Genomic DNA, 15,502 nt, shown 5'->3' with positions numbered 1-15,502 from the left:
AAACTTGCTTAAATAACAGCAAATCTTATATATTGATTAAATAAGTATACTTATTAAATCATATATACATTTCTTCTTTCTTTTTTTAATATTTTAACTTTGCTTTTTGGGAGGAAGAAAACTCACATGCCACAGCAAGCATGTGGAGATCAGAGGACAGCCCTTGAGAACTGATTCTCTCTCTACCTTGTGGTCCCAGGATAGAACTCAGGGCAACGGGCTTAACTACAAGCTGCTATGCCAGCTGAGTTATCTCTCCAGATCCTAGACTATTTTTCTAACTAAAAGTTTCACACACACATAGGATCTTCAGATATAAATATTAATGACTTGAATCCCCTTTCTCTTATGTGGTAGGCATAGCATGTTAAAGGTGAAAGGAACTTAAGAAAGTTTTACACCCGTGATGTCTGTGAAAGTTCCTCTGGGCTTTGAGAAGCCAGGTGTCTGAGGGTGTACTTCCTATTTCTGCTGTCACATGCAAATAAAACCAACTCCAGATATTTTCTGGCATCTTTTCTTTACCTGCTTGTGTTAGAATCAAAATACAGATCTGAAACATGGCACGGTAGTAAACTGTGATCCCAGAACCTGGGAGGCAGAGACAAGAGTTTGAGGCCAGTCTGGTCTACAGAATGAGTTCCAGACCAACTGGGATTGCATAGTGATACCTTGTTCACACACACACACACACTCAAAAATACACCCTCTATTTTTGTTAAAAGTAGATTTTTCAGCCAGGCTGTGGTGGCGCTCACCTTTAATTCCAGCACTGGGGAGGCAGAGACAGGCAGACCTCTGTGAGTTCAAGGCCAGCCTGGTCTGCTGAGTGACTTCCAGGATAGGCTCCAAAGCTACAGAAAAACCCTGTCTTGAAAAAAAAAAAAAAAAGTATATTTTTGTTACCTATATCAAAACAAAGTCAGGCAAAACCTAGTAAGTAAGCCAAATTCTCCTGCTGATTCAGCTTATTACATTCATGCACAAAAGAAGTTTATACATGAATCCCATTACAGAACCTCTGCAGCCAACTTTGGTCCTACAAGTATTTGTGACAACTGTTTGCTGTGCCATCATCTCAGACTGTCAGGGAGTCAAAATAGTGTACATTGTTTCCATGCCTTGTAAAGTGAAATCAGCCTTCAAAACTGCACATCTAAGACTGTGTTTACTCCATTTATTCCCTATAGTTCTTACTAATCAAAGGTTGTCTAATAAAACCCCTATCATATTTATCTCTCCTGGGTACAGCTCATCTGGTTGCTGTTTATCATTTGTTAGAATCTTTACTGTAAAGTGTCAGTGTGTCAGCACTAGCACTGAGGAAGCAGCTGACAGGTCATCTCTATGCCTGAAGAGCCAAATGGCACCAGCTATGGTACTTCAAAGTCTTATTGTGGAGCTGATTTCATAAACTATTTGAGAAACCATGAATTTGTTTTAGTTTATACATACGAGTCAAGAATTTTCAAACTAGAGCAATGAGATGTCTTCGTGGGTAAAAGTACTTGCCACCAAGTCTGACAACTTTAGTGTGATCCCTAGGCCACTGTGGTGTAGAAGAGGCATGACTTCTAAAAGTTGTCCTCCAACCTCTGCACAAGTGCCACACATACACACACACATACACACACACACACACACACACACACACACACACACACACACACGTAAATGTAATAAAAAGGTAAGCTAAAAGAAATTCCCACTCAAATGGTATAATAAGATTATTTACATGGCAGTCCTTTTCCTTTCCTCCTAAAATAACTATTGGGAATCTGAGTTTCAATCATAGTTGGAGTAGAAGCATGGTAAGTGGCCTCCACGTATACCCACATAAGCACACGTACATAAATATACACAAACAAAAACAAATTCTTCACTCTCCTCTCTGTATTAAATAGATGAGTGAGGAGGGAAATGCTGCCATTAGCATACCAAAAAAAAATTTTGAAGTGTGTTTTCTAGTACTTGGGAGGCAGAGGCAGGCAGAGCTCTGTGAGTTCTAGGCCAACCTGGTCTACAGAGCAAGTTCCAGGATAGCCAAGGCTACACAGAGAAACCCTGTCTTGGGGTGGGGGGTGGGTGGAAGGGATTAGTATATCATTAAATTGGGACATGAAAAGAAAAAAGAAAGCTAGTATGAAAGTGTCATGTGACAAGTTTTCTGTACATGAATGATGCATAAAAAACTTGAAAAGGAAAAAGGTCAAGTGACCAAAGCCCACAACTGCACAGCAGAATCCACTGCTGCTTATTTAGGTATCCTTGGATAGTTAGGTCTCTCTGACTTCTCCGTTTTCATGGTCTCTGTGGAATGAAAAGTTGGGTGTGCTCTACCACAGTGACTTAAACAACAAATGTCTGTAAATAAAAAAATTCCTATCATAGCATTTGACTTCATATAGAGCTTATAAGAATTTATAAATACTTACAGAGTTTATAAGTAACAATTCTCTCTTTTTAAAAACAGGTACCTGGACCTTCGTCAGTTTGGATCAGTGCCACACGGAGGCTTTGGAATGGGATTTGAACGTTACTTACAATGCATCCTAGGAGTTGACAACATCAAAGATGTTATCCCTTTTCCAAGATTTACTCATTCCTGTCTTCTGTAGCTGAAAGATTGCTTGAGTAAAAGAACTCTACAGCAAGGACTCTGCACATGAGTACATAGCAAAGACTGTGGCAAGGACTCTGCACATGAGTACATAGAGAAGACTGGGTGTTTGCATTTTAGAAATGTGGCTTTCAGTGTGCAATTCTTGTGCTGTGAGGGATAATATATGAAAAATAGTAATGGTCTCTGTTTTCTTAAAGAGTCAAAGGTTTTGCATGGACAGATAAACTCCCCCAAGAAACTATTCAGAGCAAGTGGACTTTCAAGTCTGTTACCTCAATTAAAGTGGAGGAGGGAGGGAGAAGAAGTAGCTGGGCCTGTTGGCCAGCTGCTGGAGAAGCTGGCACAGGAGAGTAACTTGAGCCTGGATAACATCTCAAAGAAGAAGAGAGGAAGACATTGCAGTGCAGGGTTTTGAAGTTCTTCCCAGACTCTAAGACAGGGTGGGAATGTTTTACCTTGCTCTGTCTTTGCTCAGTAGCTTACTTCCCCTTGTATTTTTTTAAAACAACTAGTGGCCAAAAATAAGATAATGTTGGCTCTTTTCTCCTTTGCCATTTATGCCACAATAAATGCCAGTCTTGTTCTCTGTGCTTTACTCAACTTTAAAAAAGAAAATATTCCTTTTCAGGGTCTGAATTGATTAATGAAGTTGCTGTTCTGAATTGAAGCAGTCTTCATTGGGTGATGAAAAGAAATCATATTTAATAACTGTTGATCTTTAGTTATAAAAGTTAAGGACATATTAGTCATTAAACTCTTCAGTCACCATTCTAGTTCATTTATATTAAATATTTATAAATACTGTAATAGTCAACAAAATAGGTTTTTTATTGATACCTTTGAAGTTATTTTTAAATTTGTCTTGTTCCTTTCCCAGTGAAATTTGGAAGAAAGGTATCTTTAATCCAAGATGGGGATAGAAATATGGCCAAACCTATGCAATGGATAATTCTCCAGTGTGGTGTAATCTAGTAGAATGAGACAAGTGCCAATTTGGGAGCTAGAGATCTAACAGTTCCAATACTTTGGACAAAACCACTTATTTGTGTAAACTGAAGCATCATTTTCTTCAGAGCTGTTACAGTAATTGAGCATAATTGTATTTATGTGTGTGTTTAAAAGTTTGCTCGGACTGAAAGTATAGCTCAGGGTCAGAGCACTTGCCTAGTGTTCTTTGGGCTCTGGGTTTTATCCACAGCACAAGGGTGGGGTAAGGGTGTCTCACACTTCTAAAAATGACGTGTTTTAGTGCTTTAGTCTTCACTGGGCTTCATTTATTTGGGCCTATTATTGGTTGTATACTCAGTAGAAGTTGTATGTACCAAATAATTATAAAAGGCTTATAACCTGAAATAACTATTTTGAAGTTTCATTAGAGAGCTCTCTCAGATAGTTATTTTTTAAATTTAATATGTATATGGTTTAAATTTAATAGGTATGTGGTTGTTTCAGCTACGTGTGTGTATGTGCACCAGTTGCATGCCTGGTGCTGACAGAGGCTAAAAGTAGACATCAGATCTCCTGGAATTTGGAGTTGAAGATTGTGAGCTGCTGTGTGGTTGCTGGGAATAGAACCTGGATCCTCTGGGAAAGCAGCCAGTGCTCTAAACCTCCAAGCCATCTCTCCAGTCTCTCTTAGGTTTATTCTCTTTTGGAGGTTGAGGGGTGTCAGGGTCTCTCTGTGTAGTCCTGGCTGTCCTGGAACTTACTAAGTAAGGCAAACTGGCCTTGACCTCAGGGGCGCACCATAATCCCTGGCCCTCTCTTAGGTTAGTTCTTAACCAGTTTGTTTATGTTCCTTTTTGTAACCTAATTCAAAACAACAGCTGAAAAGAGTGAACTTCAGACCCTCGTTGTTAAAAGACACCTAAGCAGTTGACAGGATTGACCTGTTTCATGCAGGGAGCAACTGTACCTGGGCCATCTGCTTTTTCTTGAAAAGATTCTCATTCCACGGCTGAATCTTTCTCATCAGAATGGATGCTAAACTAAAATCCCAGCTCCAGTCTACTTTCCTGGCACTGTAAGCCCTGGGCTTTCGTACTAAGTTTAGGAAAGTTTAGGAGGGACAGTTAGACCTTTCATAAGACTTGCTGTAGCTGTGATTAGAGAGCAACATCTATTTGTGTATTAAAAGAATACTGTTTGAGCTTCTTTTGTATGCCAATACTGTGCTGGGTGCTAAACAGTTGTAAATTTAGTGGAATTTATAATCTATTGGAAAAGACACATAATAAGAAGTAAATGTATTATTTCAAGTGAGATAGGAAGCTGTGTAAAGGATAATCTTCCTAGAAGTCACCTTTACAAAACAGTGATATTTAACTTTACACTTGAATGACTAAAGGCAGAGAACGTTCATTTTTAAATTATTACATTTATTTATTTGTGGGTACAAGGTATGCACACCGTATGTAGTCCAGGTGTCAGGATAGAAAACAACTTTCCAGAGTCTATTCTCCCGCCATGTGGATCCCAGGGATCAAATTCAGGTTGTCAGGCTTGACAGCAAAAGCCTTTACCTACTCATCCAAGTCACTGTCTCATAGAAGACATTTTAAAACATCTGAAACCCTGGCTGGTATTGACATAGTGGTAGTAATTCTGTAGAGTAGGGCTGCCCACACCCACAGTCCAGGGAGCTGGGGGGGTGGGTGCTAGTAGTTCCAAAGCCACCAGGAATCGTGCCTCGTGATTTTCAAGAAACTAATCTTGAAGGGTGGCAGGACATCACAACAGCCATGATGGAAAAAGTACTGAGTAAGAAGTTCCGTGTTCCAGTTTCAACACCAGTCTGAGGAGTCTTAGGCAAGCAAAATCATCTGTGTGGTTTGCAATTATTTCATCAGCAGAATTCACTTTGAAGAAGATGAACTCCAAGGACCATTCTATTTCTCAGTCTGTGTTGGACATAGTCACTAAAAATTGTTTATTCTGAGCCGGGAGTTAGTGGCACACCCCTTTAATTCCAGCTCTTGGGAGGCAGAGGTAGGCGAATCTCTGTGAGTTCAAGGCCAGCCTGGTCTACATAGCAAGTTCCAGGACAACTTCCTAAGCAATACAGAAAAACCTTGTCTCGAATTAATTAATTAATTAATTAATTAATTAATTAATTAAAATTTAAGCCAGGCGGTGGTGACCCACGCCTTTAATCCCAGCACTCGGGAGTCAGAGGCAGGCGATCTCTGTGAGTTCAAGACTAGCCTGGTCTACAAGAGGTAGTTCCAGGACAGCCTCCAAAAGCCACAGAGAAACCCTGTCTCGAAAAGACAAAAAATAAAAAATAAAATTTAAAAAAATGTTGTTTACTCTATAAGTCATTCACAGTACCTGGTACACGATGAGCTTTTAAAGGTACTTAGTAAAGTCAAGTAATTGACAGTTGAACATAGATTTAAGGATGCTCAGTGTGTGGTATGGGCTTGAGTGATTTTAGGACATCAGATGTATACTGTTTCATGACCTTTGCTAAGACCTTCAGCAGTGTCTTTCCAAAATTTCATACTTAATCATTCTTGATTGTTGTTCACACATTGTCTGGTTAAAGCCAAACATTTGTCACACACCTAATGATTTCCATCTTTGGCCCAGTACTTATGTTTTACCAATAGTTGGACAAAAACAAATACTGGTATCAGATGGTGACATTATGAAAAATAATGAAATACCAAAACAAAACTGGCTTCTAGGTAATCTAACAGAGAACAACTTAAAATGTCCACTCATCAGCTAACATGTAAATAATTGTATATGTCTGCATTTAGAGAATAAAAACATGACTTTAGCATTAATAGAACAAATAATCCAATTAGTGGGCAAATTCACTGAACAGACAATTCTCAAAAGAAATGTAAATTTTAAAAAAGAATACAAATGACCAATAAATGCACTCAAAAACCTGCTCAACATCCTTAGCTATAGAAGAAATGAAAATCAAAACTGCACTGAGAATCCCTTTCACCCCTGTCAGAATGGCTTTCATCAAGAAAATAACAAATGCTGGTGATGATATAGAGAAAGAACCTTTTATATGCTGCTGGTAGAATTTAAGTTAGTTCAGCCACTATGGAAATGAACTTGGGGATTCCTTTTTTTAAAAAGGCAACTAAAAATAAAACCACCATATGGTACCACTCCTGAATATATACCAAAAGGAATTAGAAGCAGCTTACCACAGAGATACATCACACCCATCCCTACTGTTGCACTAGCTACAGTAGCCAAGATACAGACCAGCCTAGGTGTCTGTGAACAAAGAAAATGTGGTATACATGCACAGGGGTATTCCATCCACCTTAAACAGATGAAATTAGTCATTTGCAGGAAAATGGGTAGGATCAGAGATACCATTGATCAAAATAAGCCTAACTCAGACAAATACCACATTTTTTCTAATTTTCTCGAGATCTTAATTTGTTTTGAAATAGGGTGTCACTGTGTGACCCTGGCTGGCATAAAACTCAATTTGTAGACCAACTCTGGGAATAAAGGCATGCATGTGCCACCGTCCCCTTCTAGAATATAGATTTCTTTTTTAAGATGACAGTTGAAGGCACTCTATTTAAGAAGAAAGGAAACCAGTGGGAATGAACAAAGAGGGCAAAGAGGGATATGAGTGTGATCTAAATAAACTTTATACATTTATGAAAATGTTATGATGAATCCAGCAATTTAAAAACTCACTATGCCTCAACCTGAGTATGTGTATAAAAAGGATCTGTGGTGGTATGAGTGAGAATGGCCCCGTAAACTCATATATTTCAGTTGGTAGAACTGTTTTGGAAAGGATCAAGAGGTGTGGCCTTGTTGGAGGAGGTGTCATGGAGGGTGGGCTTTAAGGCTTCAAAAGCCCACTCCAGGCCCAGGCTCTGCCTCCCACTTGCAGATAAGACAGAAATTCTGAGCTGCTGCTCTAGTGCCTGCCTGCTGCCATACTCCCAACCATGATGGTCATAGACTCACCCTCAAAACTGTAAGCAAGCCCCCAATTAAATGTTCCCTTATTAAGTTGTCTTGGTCAAGGTGTCTCTTCACAGAAATAGAAAGGTAACTCAGACAGGGTCTCATTATATTATCAAGGATGGCCTAAGTACAGATCCTCTTTAGCCTCCTGAGTGCTGCTGGGATTTACAGGCATGCTCATAAAGCCACACCAATAATTTTTGAGGGAAAAGAAGTATAGTTTAATGGCATAGAATTACACTATATAATATTCCCCTCTGGTGAAGGAGGGTGGTTTTGGATTCTCAGCTGGAGTTACAGGGAGTGTGGGGGGGGCGATGGGGGTGGGAGGAACACCTATGGTTGGATGGCAAATACTTTTAACTGCTAAGACATTTCTCTAGCCCATAAGAATATTCTTTTTCTTGAAAGACTAATTTCCAATGAGAAAAATGAGATTCTATTTCCCCAGCATTTTCAAATTTAGCCTCCAAATGATAACCCCAGCAATTCAAGAGTATATTCTTTAGAGGTTTTTTTGTTGTTGTTTTGTTTTGTTTTGTTTTGTTTTTGTGGTGGTGGTGGTAGTGGTGGTTTGGGGCAGGGATTGTTGTTGGTCGATTGGTTTTTGGTTTTTCGGATTTTGTTTGGTTTGGTTGTTTGTTTGTTTGTTTTTATCTTGGTTTTTCAAGACAGGGTTTCTCTGTGTGGCCCTAGCTGTCCTGGAACTCACTCTGTAGACCAGGCTGACCTCGAACTCACAGAGATCCACCTGCCTCTGCCTCCCGAATCTCACATGGGATTAAAGGCATGAGCCACCACCACCCGGCTTATATTTTCTTTATCAATAGTTCCCATTGTCGTTTCAGAGTTTGGACTTTCCTTTTTACTGTCCTCTTGGCTGATGGGAGTTGTCATGTTTTTTGATCTGAGGAGAACATAATTGTGTGAGCAGTCCATTCCAGATCTATACTCTATAGATCTATACACCATCTGACCCATCCCAGAGACTGCTTCACTGTCACAGATTGGCAAGGAATTTATTTAACTGTCAGAAGCTTCTCTTTACAATTCCAACATCTTCCATTCATCCTCTGTACAAACTGAATCTAGACATTCAAGCATGACTGAACAGGCATCCAAGATATAGTTGGTGAAAGGGGTAACTCTACCCACCTTTAACCTTCTTGCTTCAGATAATTACAGATGAAAGATGTTCATTTGGATCACATTGCTACTTATTCATATATTTGTTTTAGTAAGTGGGTGAAGTAAGATCATAAAAACACAGTTGGAAGACTGATTGAATTGGTAAATACATGGGGTATTTTGGCTTCTGATCAATATTTGTATTCAGGCTGCAAAGAAAACAGGTTAGATTAATATTCAATTGTAAATTCTTCCCAGTTTATATGACAAATTAAGAGTTAGGAAAAGCAGTTGGGGGGCTGGTGATTTAGGAAAAGCAGCCAAGTGGTGGTAGCACACACCTTCAATCCCAGTACTCGGGAGATACAGACAGGAGGATCTCTGTGAGTTCAAGGCCAGCCTACAAAGCTGCACAGAGAAAGTCTCAAAAAATTAAAAAAAAAAAAAAAATGAGCAAAAGCCTCCTTGATTACCCTATGTTAAAGTGAGTCAGTAGAATGTCCATGACTAACATATTACCAGGTCATGGTCCACACTGCCTCCTGAAAGCTGGACATTCTTGTGGCAGGCTGGGACCCTGGGTTCTCATCAGTTGTGGCTTCAAAGAGCTCTTATTTAGAGTTCTGTTTGGAGTCTAGTGAAATTACAGCTTTTATTAGCACGTGGGGTAGTTTCTAGTGGCCTTTATAAAAGAGCTGCCAGGTGCTTCCTAAAGTGACATTCAGTCAGATTTTTCAGTAACTTTTTCCTAAAGCCTTAAGTCTGTTGTTGTTGTTAGTCATAACTGTCATTTGGACATCGTTTTACAGTTTCTAAAATGTTTTCATGTGTCTTATCTTCTTAACTCATAAAACAGTATATTATGAACCTTGCTCTCTTGTATCAGAGTGGTCTTGGAATTTATTCACTTAAATAAAAGATAATGTAGTTGAGAGAGAGAGAGAGAGAGAGAGAGAGAGAGAGAGAGAGAGACTACAAATAAAGCCCTCAGCCTCCAAAGAAACTAAAACCAGAACTTTCTAGTAACCAAAGAATGTTGCATCTTAAACCCCAGCATGTTGTAAAACATACCTTTGGTCTCTAATTTCCTTATTCTACAGAGGGAGAAGGGAATTAAAACTGAAGAAAAAAAAACATGATTGAGCTTAAATACATTCTAGTAAAAAGAAACTGAAAATGGGGCAAAGGATACTAGGTCAAGCAATTTACTTTAGCTTACTATACCTCAATCAACCTCAGGATGGATGGATGATGGATACAGGGTCACAGTATAGCCTAGGCTGGCTTCAAACCTATGGTCCTCTTCCTTCATCCTCCCTAATTCTGGGATTATAGGCATGCACCACTCTGCTTTGCTTCACCTTTATTTCCTTCCTTCCTGATAGGGTCTTATGTAGCCCAGGCTGGCCTAGTACTCACATGTAGCTGAAGATGGGCTTGAACTCTTAATCCTCCTACCTCCCTCTCAAGTGCTAGGATTATAGGTTTGCACTACTATGCCAAGTTTGTGTGATATTGGGAATCAAATCCAGGCTTCCTTTCATGCTAGACAACCACTCAACAAACTAAGGTCCATCTCTAGCCAGCCTCAATTTCTTAAATGGGTTTATAATTATATATTCCCTGTTTCCTTCTTTGGATTATTTTAGTATGTACATAGAATGATGGAAGAACTTGGTTTAGAACTACTGATACTCTCCCAAAGTGATGGACATTTGTTATTTGAAAAATACTCCTCTGATAATAGAAACTTAGCAAAACTATTTAGTAAAAGGTTTGGTATTTTGTTTTGTTTCTTTTAATTCAGTTTGGTTTGGCTTTTTTTTTTTTTTTTACTGTAAGTACACAGCTCTAAGTGTATTTGGCAGTACTTGGGCTATTACAACTATGGCTGACTCATCTTTGTCCATATGCTGACCCAACAAGAAATGCTGGTTGTCTGTTTTTGTTAGGATCCCAATTTAAAAACAAAAACCCTCTTACTAGCTATCATATCCCATTTCCAAGCTATGATATATAAACTACCCTCTCTGTATTTCCCACCATTTTTGGTGATTTGCCAACTACCCTTGTAAGTAGTTTAGTTAATAGCAACTCAGTACCCTGATCCTACTCTAATAGAAGGGCGGTTGGGCGGGCTGCTTCCTGGTTGGTTTGATTGGTTATTTGCAGTACTGGCATTGATCCCAAGACCTCACACATGCTCAACAGACATTTTCCTACTTGCTACGATAGCTTGCACTATCCTTAAGAGATACCTCCTTAAGAGAAACTTTTCTATCCTCAAAATTACTATTAGAAACTAAACGTGTGTGCAGTTCATTACTGTTCAAAATGCAGTGACACTTTTGCTTCTCCCAAACCTTCTCTTCTCCAACCCAGAACTCAACTGGACAAGTCTGTCTTTTCCTGAGGTGGTGTGCCCCTTCAGGCCACTCCTCAGAAGTGCCCTTCAGATGTGGCCCTTTGGCAGCTGAAAGCTTCCCTCCACTGTTCCCTCAGTGGCTCCCACAGGATGTGTCCTGTGATGACATTCTTGATGTGAGAAGAACTTTGAAGTTACCTGTGCATCACCATCTACCTTATAGCCTGTGGTGTTGCTGTATCTCCTGTAAATACTACTGAAGAATCTTACCTACACTTTGAGAGGACTCCGAAGCAATTCCAGTCTCCTTCACTTTTGGATGACAGCCAGCCATAGGTCATTCACCCACAGCATGAGACAGATGAAGCACACTACATTATTCCAGTGAAGATTACCACTAGTACATAACATTTTCTTTGAATACCTGAGCCAGGTGGTAGTGATGAACACCTTTAATTCCAGCACTCAGGAGGCAGAGGCAGGTGGATCATTGTGAGTTCTAGGAAAACCTGGTCTAAAAAGAGAGTTCCAGGACAGACAGGACTGTTATACAGAGAAACCCTGTCTCAAAACATACAAGGCAAGACCTGGTTCCATCCAGTTAGTATATGTCTGGCCAGTGATCTCTTTAAATGTAATTCCCACCCGTTATATTCTACATTATAAAATCTTGCACTGGGAAACTGATAGGTTAAATTTCCTGCCAGAATCCCAGCACTTGGGAGGCAGAGGCAGGCAGATCTCTGTGAGTTCGAGACCAGCCTGGTCTACAAGAGCTAGTTCCAGGACAGACTCCAAAGCTACAGAGAAACCCTGTCTCAAAAAACAAAAACAAAAACAAAAAACTCTGCCAGAACATTTTCTGAATATTTAGTGACAAGGAAATGATACTAGCTGTAGAAGACCCTAGTTTAAGTCTGACATTCTATTTTTCTGGCTGTGTTACACTCAGAAGTTACAAGCCCCCTACAAAATAAGAGTAAAGCTCCTATAGTGTTGGTAGAGCAGTGAGATTATATTAGGGTTGCATAAATTGAAAGCACTGCCCAATTGTAAGGTTCCTCAATGGAAACTCTTTTAAAATTAAAAATAAAAGCATACCTATATTAACTAATGTATATATGTATTATATATTATATATTCATGCCAAATGAAGGTTTGTTGGTTTTTTGTTTGGTTGGTTTTTGTTTTTTGGTTTTGTTTTTGTTTTTTCAAGACAGGTTTTCTCTGTGTAACAGTCCTGGCTGTGCTAGCACTCGCTCTGTAGACCAAGTTGGCCTCAAACTCACAGGGATCTGCTTGCCGCTGCCTCCTGAGTGCTGGGATTAAAGGTGTGTGCCACCACCACCCAGCCTTGAATGAAGTTTTGTACCTAGTAAGGTTATGTGAAAATTTTGAACATTTAGGTTTTGATCTGTGGGTAAATGCTGTATACATAAAGGGGAGAATCAGTGATTTCAGGGCAGTAGTGCCGATTCCTTTAAAGTCTTTCTACATACTCAGTTCAGGTCAATAAACTTTTATTGACCACTCACTGTACCACACCCAGTAATGCACTCTCTGGATAGAGATAACTATGACATGCCCACTTGTCTTAGAGACTCCCGGTTCATACGGTCCTTGTCAGAGACTATTGTTGATACTGATTGAGTATATCTGGGATAGAACAGCCCGTAATTGTCATTTTCTTAAACAGTCATCTCAAGTAACTAGTAAGCAAGAGTTTAACTCTGCCCTGAGAAGATTTTGGAGGAGGTTTGATTCTTTGTGTATATAATAGAGGATAATTAATTATACAAATGTCCTACTCAATGAACATGATAGTGGATTTGTCCTCTATATTCTTTGTTGTTGCTGCTGTTGGAGACTTACTCTTCCCATGTCAGCTATGACATACAGACCAGGATTGCTTCAAACTTGGGGCAACCTGGCTCAGCCTCCCACTTGCTGGGATTAGAGGTGTATGCAACCTTGCCTGTTTGTTCCCTGGGTTTCTAAGCTAGTTCTTATGCCTCTGTGTGAAATATGGAAAACAAGCCTGCAGAATGAGACCCCTGGGAACCCTTGCATCACAGCCTGCCATAGCTCTCACCCCACATTGCTCTTCCTCCAACACTTCTCCCATATTTCCTCCTCTCTATGTATGTGTTTTTCTCACACTCTGGTTCCTCTTATATTAGCAATATATCAGTGTCCAGGTGCTTCCCTTTCCTTTTTCCACTCCAGCACCCCTACATGTCAATTTTATTGAAAACAACTTATATCATTTTTGTAGGTACTAACGAGTACCAGTTAGTATTGTTTTTAAAAAAAATCTGAATGGACTGTTTGTTGACAAATGACCCCAAAACAAAACAAAAACCCATAGGATCAAAGCAGGAATCAAAAGTAATGTTGGGCTGAGAGTCTTGCTCAGTTGGTAGAGTACTTGCCTAGTATACTTGAAACCTGGGTTTGATGTCCAACACTGAATAAACCATATAGTCTTATAGCACTTAAGAGATAGATAGATACAGAGGAATGAGGAGTTCCAGGTCATCTTCAGCTGCATAATGAGTTCAAGTCCCGAATAGACTACATGAGCCTCTCTTATTTTTTTTAAATGTTTTTTTTTTAAGTAATGGACCAAATCTGCTGCTTTATGCCTGAAATCCCATCACACAGGAGACTAGCTAGTTTGAGGTTAACCTGAGTTTCATAGAGAGATGCTCTCTCAAAACAGACAGACATCTGTAGATTCAACTAATTGTCTTTATGATCTGTGTTTCTAAAGGTGATTTCTGTGGCATCTCTCCTGGCATTGCTTCTTGTATACAATGACTTGGCAGGTGACTTTTCAAGGATAGGTCTGTACTGCTTCACCATTATATCCCTAGGACCTAACCATGTACCATGCATATGGTATTCAGTTAATACTATTCAGCTGGAAAAAATCCGGAGGCAAACTCCAAGGGATTGGGCTGAAACTGCTGAGATTTTTTTCAGTTTATGATTTTCTCCAAGTTTACTCTAATTGTAGGCAAGTTTCTTGCCTCCAGTTTAAAGCAGTAACTACTTAAATCATCTAATTCAACAAATGTCCATTGGCTACTCTGCCTATCCATGTTGATGACCCATAAGCAAGTAGAAATGTAAGTTGATCTGTCTTCAGTCCCCATAGAGGTAGTAAATAATTTCTGATTTCATCTGAACATACCTCTTGTTGTATAATGCTCAGATCCTACTGCAGAGAGCTGCCCACCTCTTTCCTTAGAAGGATCTGTAAGTTCTAAGAAACTAGTCTTTGTTCATCTTGGTATTCTGCTGTTGCACTTGAGGTGGTAGTTTCTCAGCAAATCCTTACTGAGAATTGAATACCATTCACATAAATAACCATTCCTAAGTAACAGATATTTGAATATAAGCATAATATTTTGTATTTGAAAGAAACACATGCTTTTCTAAGCGTTTTGATGTTCAAATGATAAATAACTAGATATATGCTGAAAAATTACATTTTTTTCAAGCCTGACAAGGTACATTCTTATAATCCCAGTATTCAGAACCCTAAACCAGGAGGATTAACCACAAATCTAAGGACAGTCTGTATAGCCAGACTCTGGAGGGGGTGGGGTGAGGGGAGGAAAAAACAGAAAAACAGAGCTGGGGATGTGGCTCAGATACAGAGAGAGCACTTGCTCTTGTTTGTGTCCCGGGACCTCATACAACCAGACATGGTGGCACATGTCTATAATCCTGAATCCATAATACCTCTTAGGAGATAGAGGCAGGAAGATCAGAAGTTCACCATCATTCTTGGCTACAAGAGACCCTGTCTCAAAAAAGTGGCATTTTGTTGCTGTTGCTGTTGTTGTTTTTCAGAGTATCTACTTAGTAACAACCTATTGGTCCAGCATGGGATGTACAGCTCAATAGGAGAGTGTCGGCCTAGCATGCTCAAGGTCTTAGGTTGAATCTCCAGCATTACAAAAGGAATAAAAAGTAAACATTATTTTAAATTGGCCATGGTGTCGGACACCTTGTAATTTCAGTGGTAAGGGTGGTAAAGCACAGGATTGCCTGATTTCAAGGCTAGCCTGGGCTACATAGTAACAATCCAGCAAGAGAGAGGAATATGAGGACCATGTCTCTAAACACCAAACCAAACAAAATCCACTTCCTTTGCCCTACCACCGGCTCCTGTTAGCCAATGGGCTCCTAGAAAACATTCTTGAACCCTTTGCTGAACAGACAGGTAGACACCTGACCCATAATGGATCTGTCTCATTTTCTCTTAAGAAATAAGTTTGGGAGCACAAAGGAGTATGGATCAAGTGCTGAAACCAGAAACACAAACTTGGGAGCTGTCAGGCAACCAAGGGCCTCAAGAATCAGAGAACGCAGCCTTGGGAAGAGAAAGAAATGGCAATGCTCAGAGACACAAA

At 39.7% G+C, this 15,502-nt stretch overlaps 1 protein-coding gene across 1 annotated transcript in view; it reads left to right on the top strand.

The window, feature by feature from the left end:
• Nars2 (asparaginyl-tRNA synthetase 2, mitochondrial) overlaps window positions 1–3,223 on the top strand; it is a 94,369-nt gene extending 91,146 nt beyond the window's left edge. The window contains exon 14 of the mRNA XM_027407671.2: window positions 2,474–3,223. Coding sequence (XP_027263472.1) covers window positions 2,474–2,618 — 145 coding nt within the window. The 3' untranslated portion in view covers window positions 2,619–3,223. The remainder of the gene's footprint in view (window positions 1–2,473) is intronic.
• The last annotated feature ends 12,279 nt before the right edge of the window (window positions 3,224–15,502 follow it).

The sequence above is a fragment of the Cricetulus griseus genome, chromosome 3, assembly GCF_003668045.3.
Source record: "Cricetulus griseus strain 17A/GY chromosome 3, alternate assembly CriGri-PICRH-1.0, whole genome shotgun sequence".
In the NCBI taxonomy this organism is placed as follows: Eukaryota; Metazoa; Chordata; class Mammalia; order Rodentia; family Cricetidae; genus Cricetulus; species Cricetulus griseus.
The sequence above is the reverse complement of the archived record's forward strand: the minus strand, read 5'-3'. Positions and strand labels throughout refer to the sequence as shown.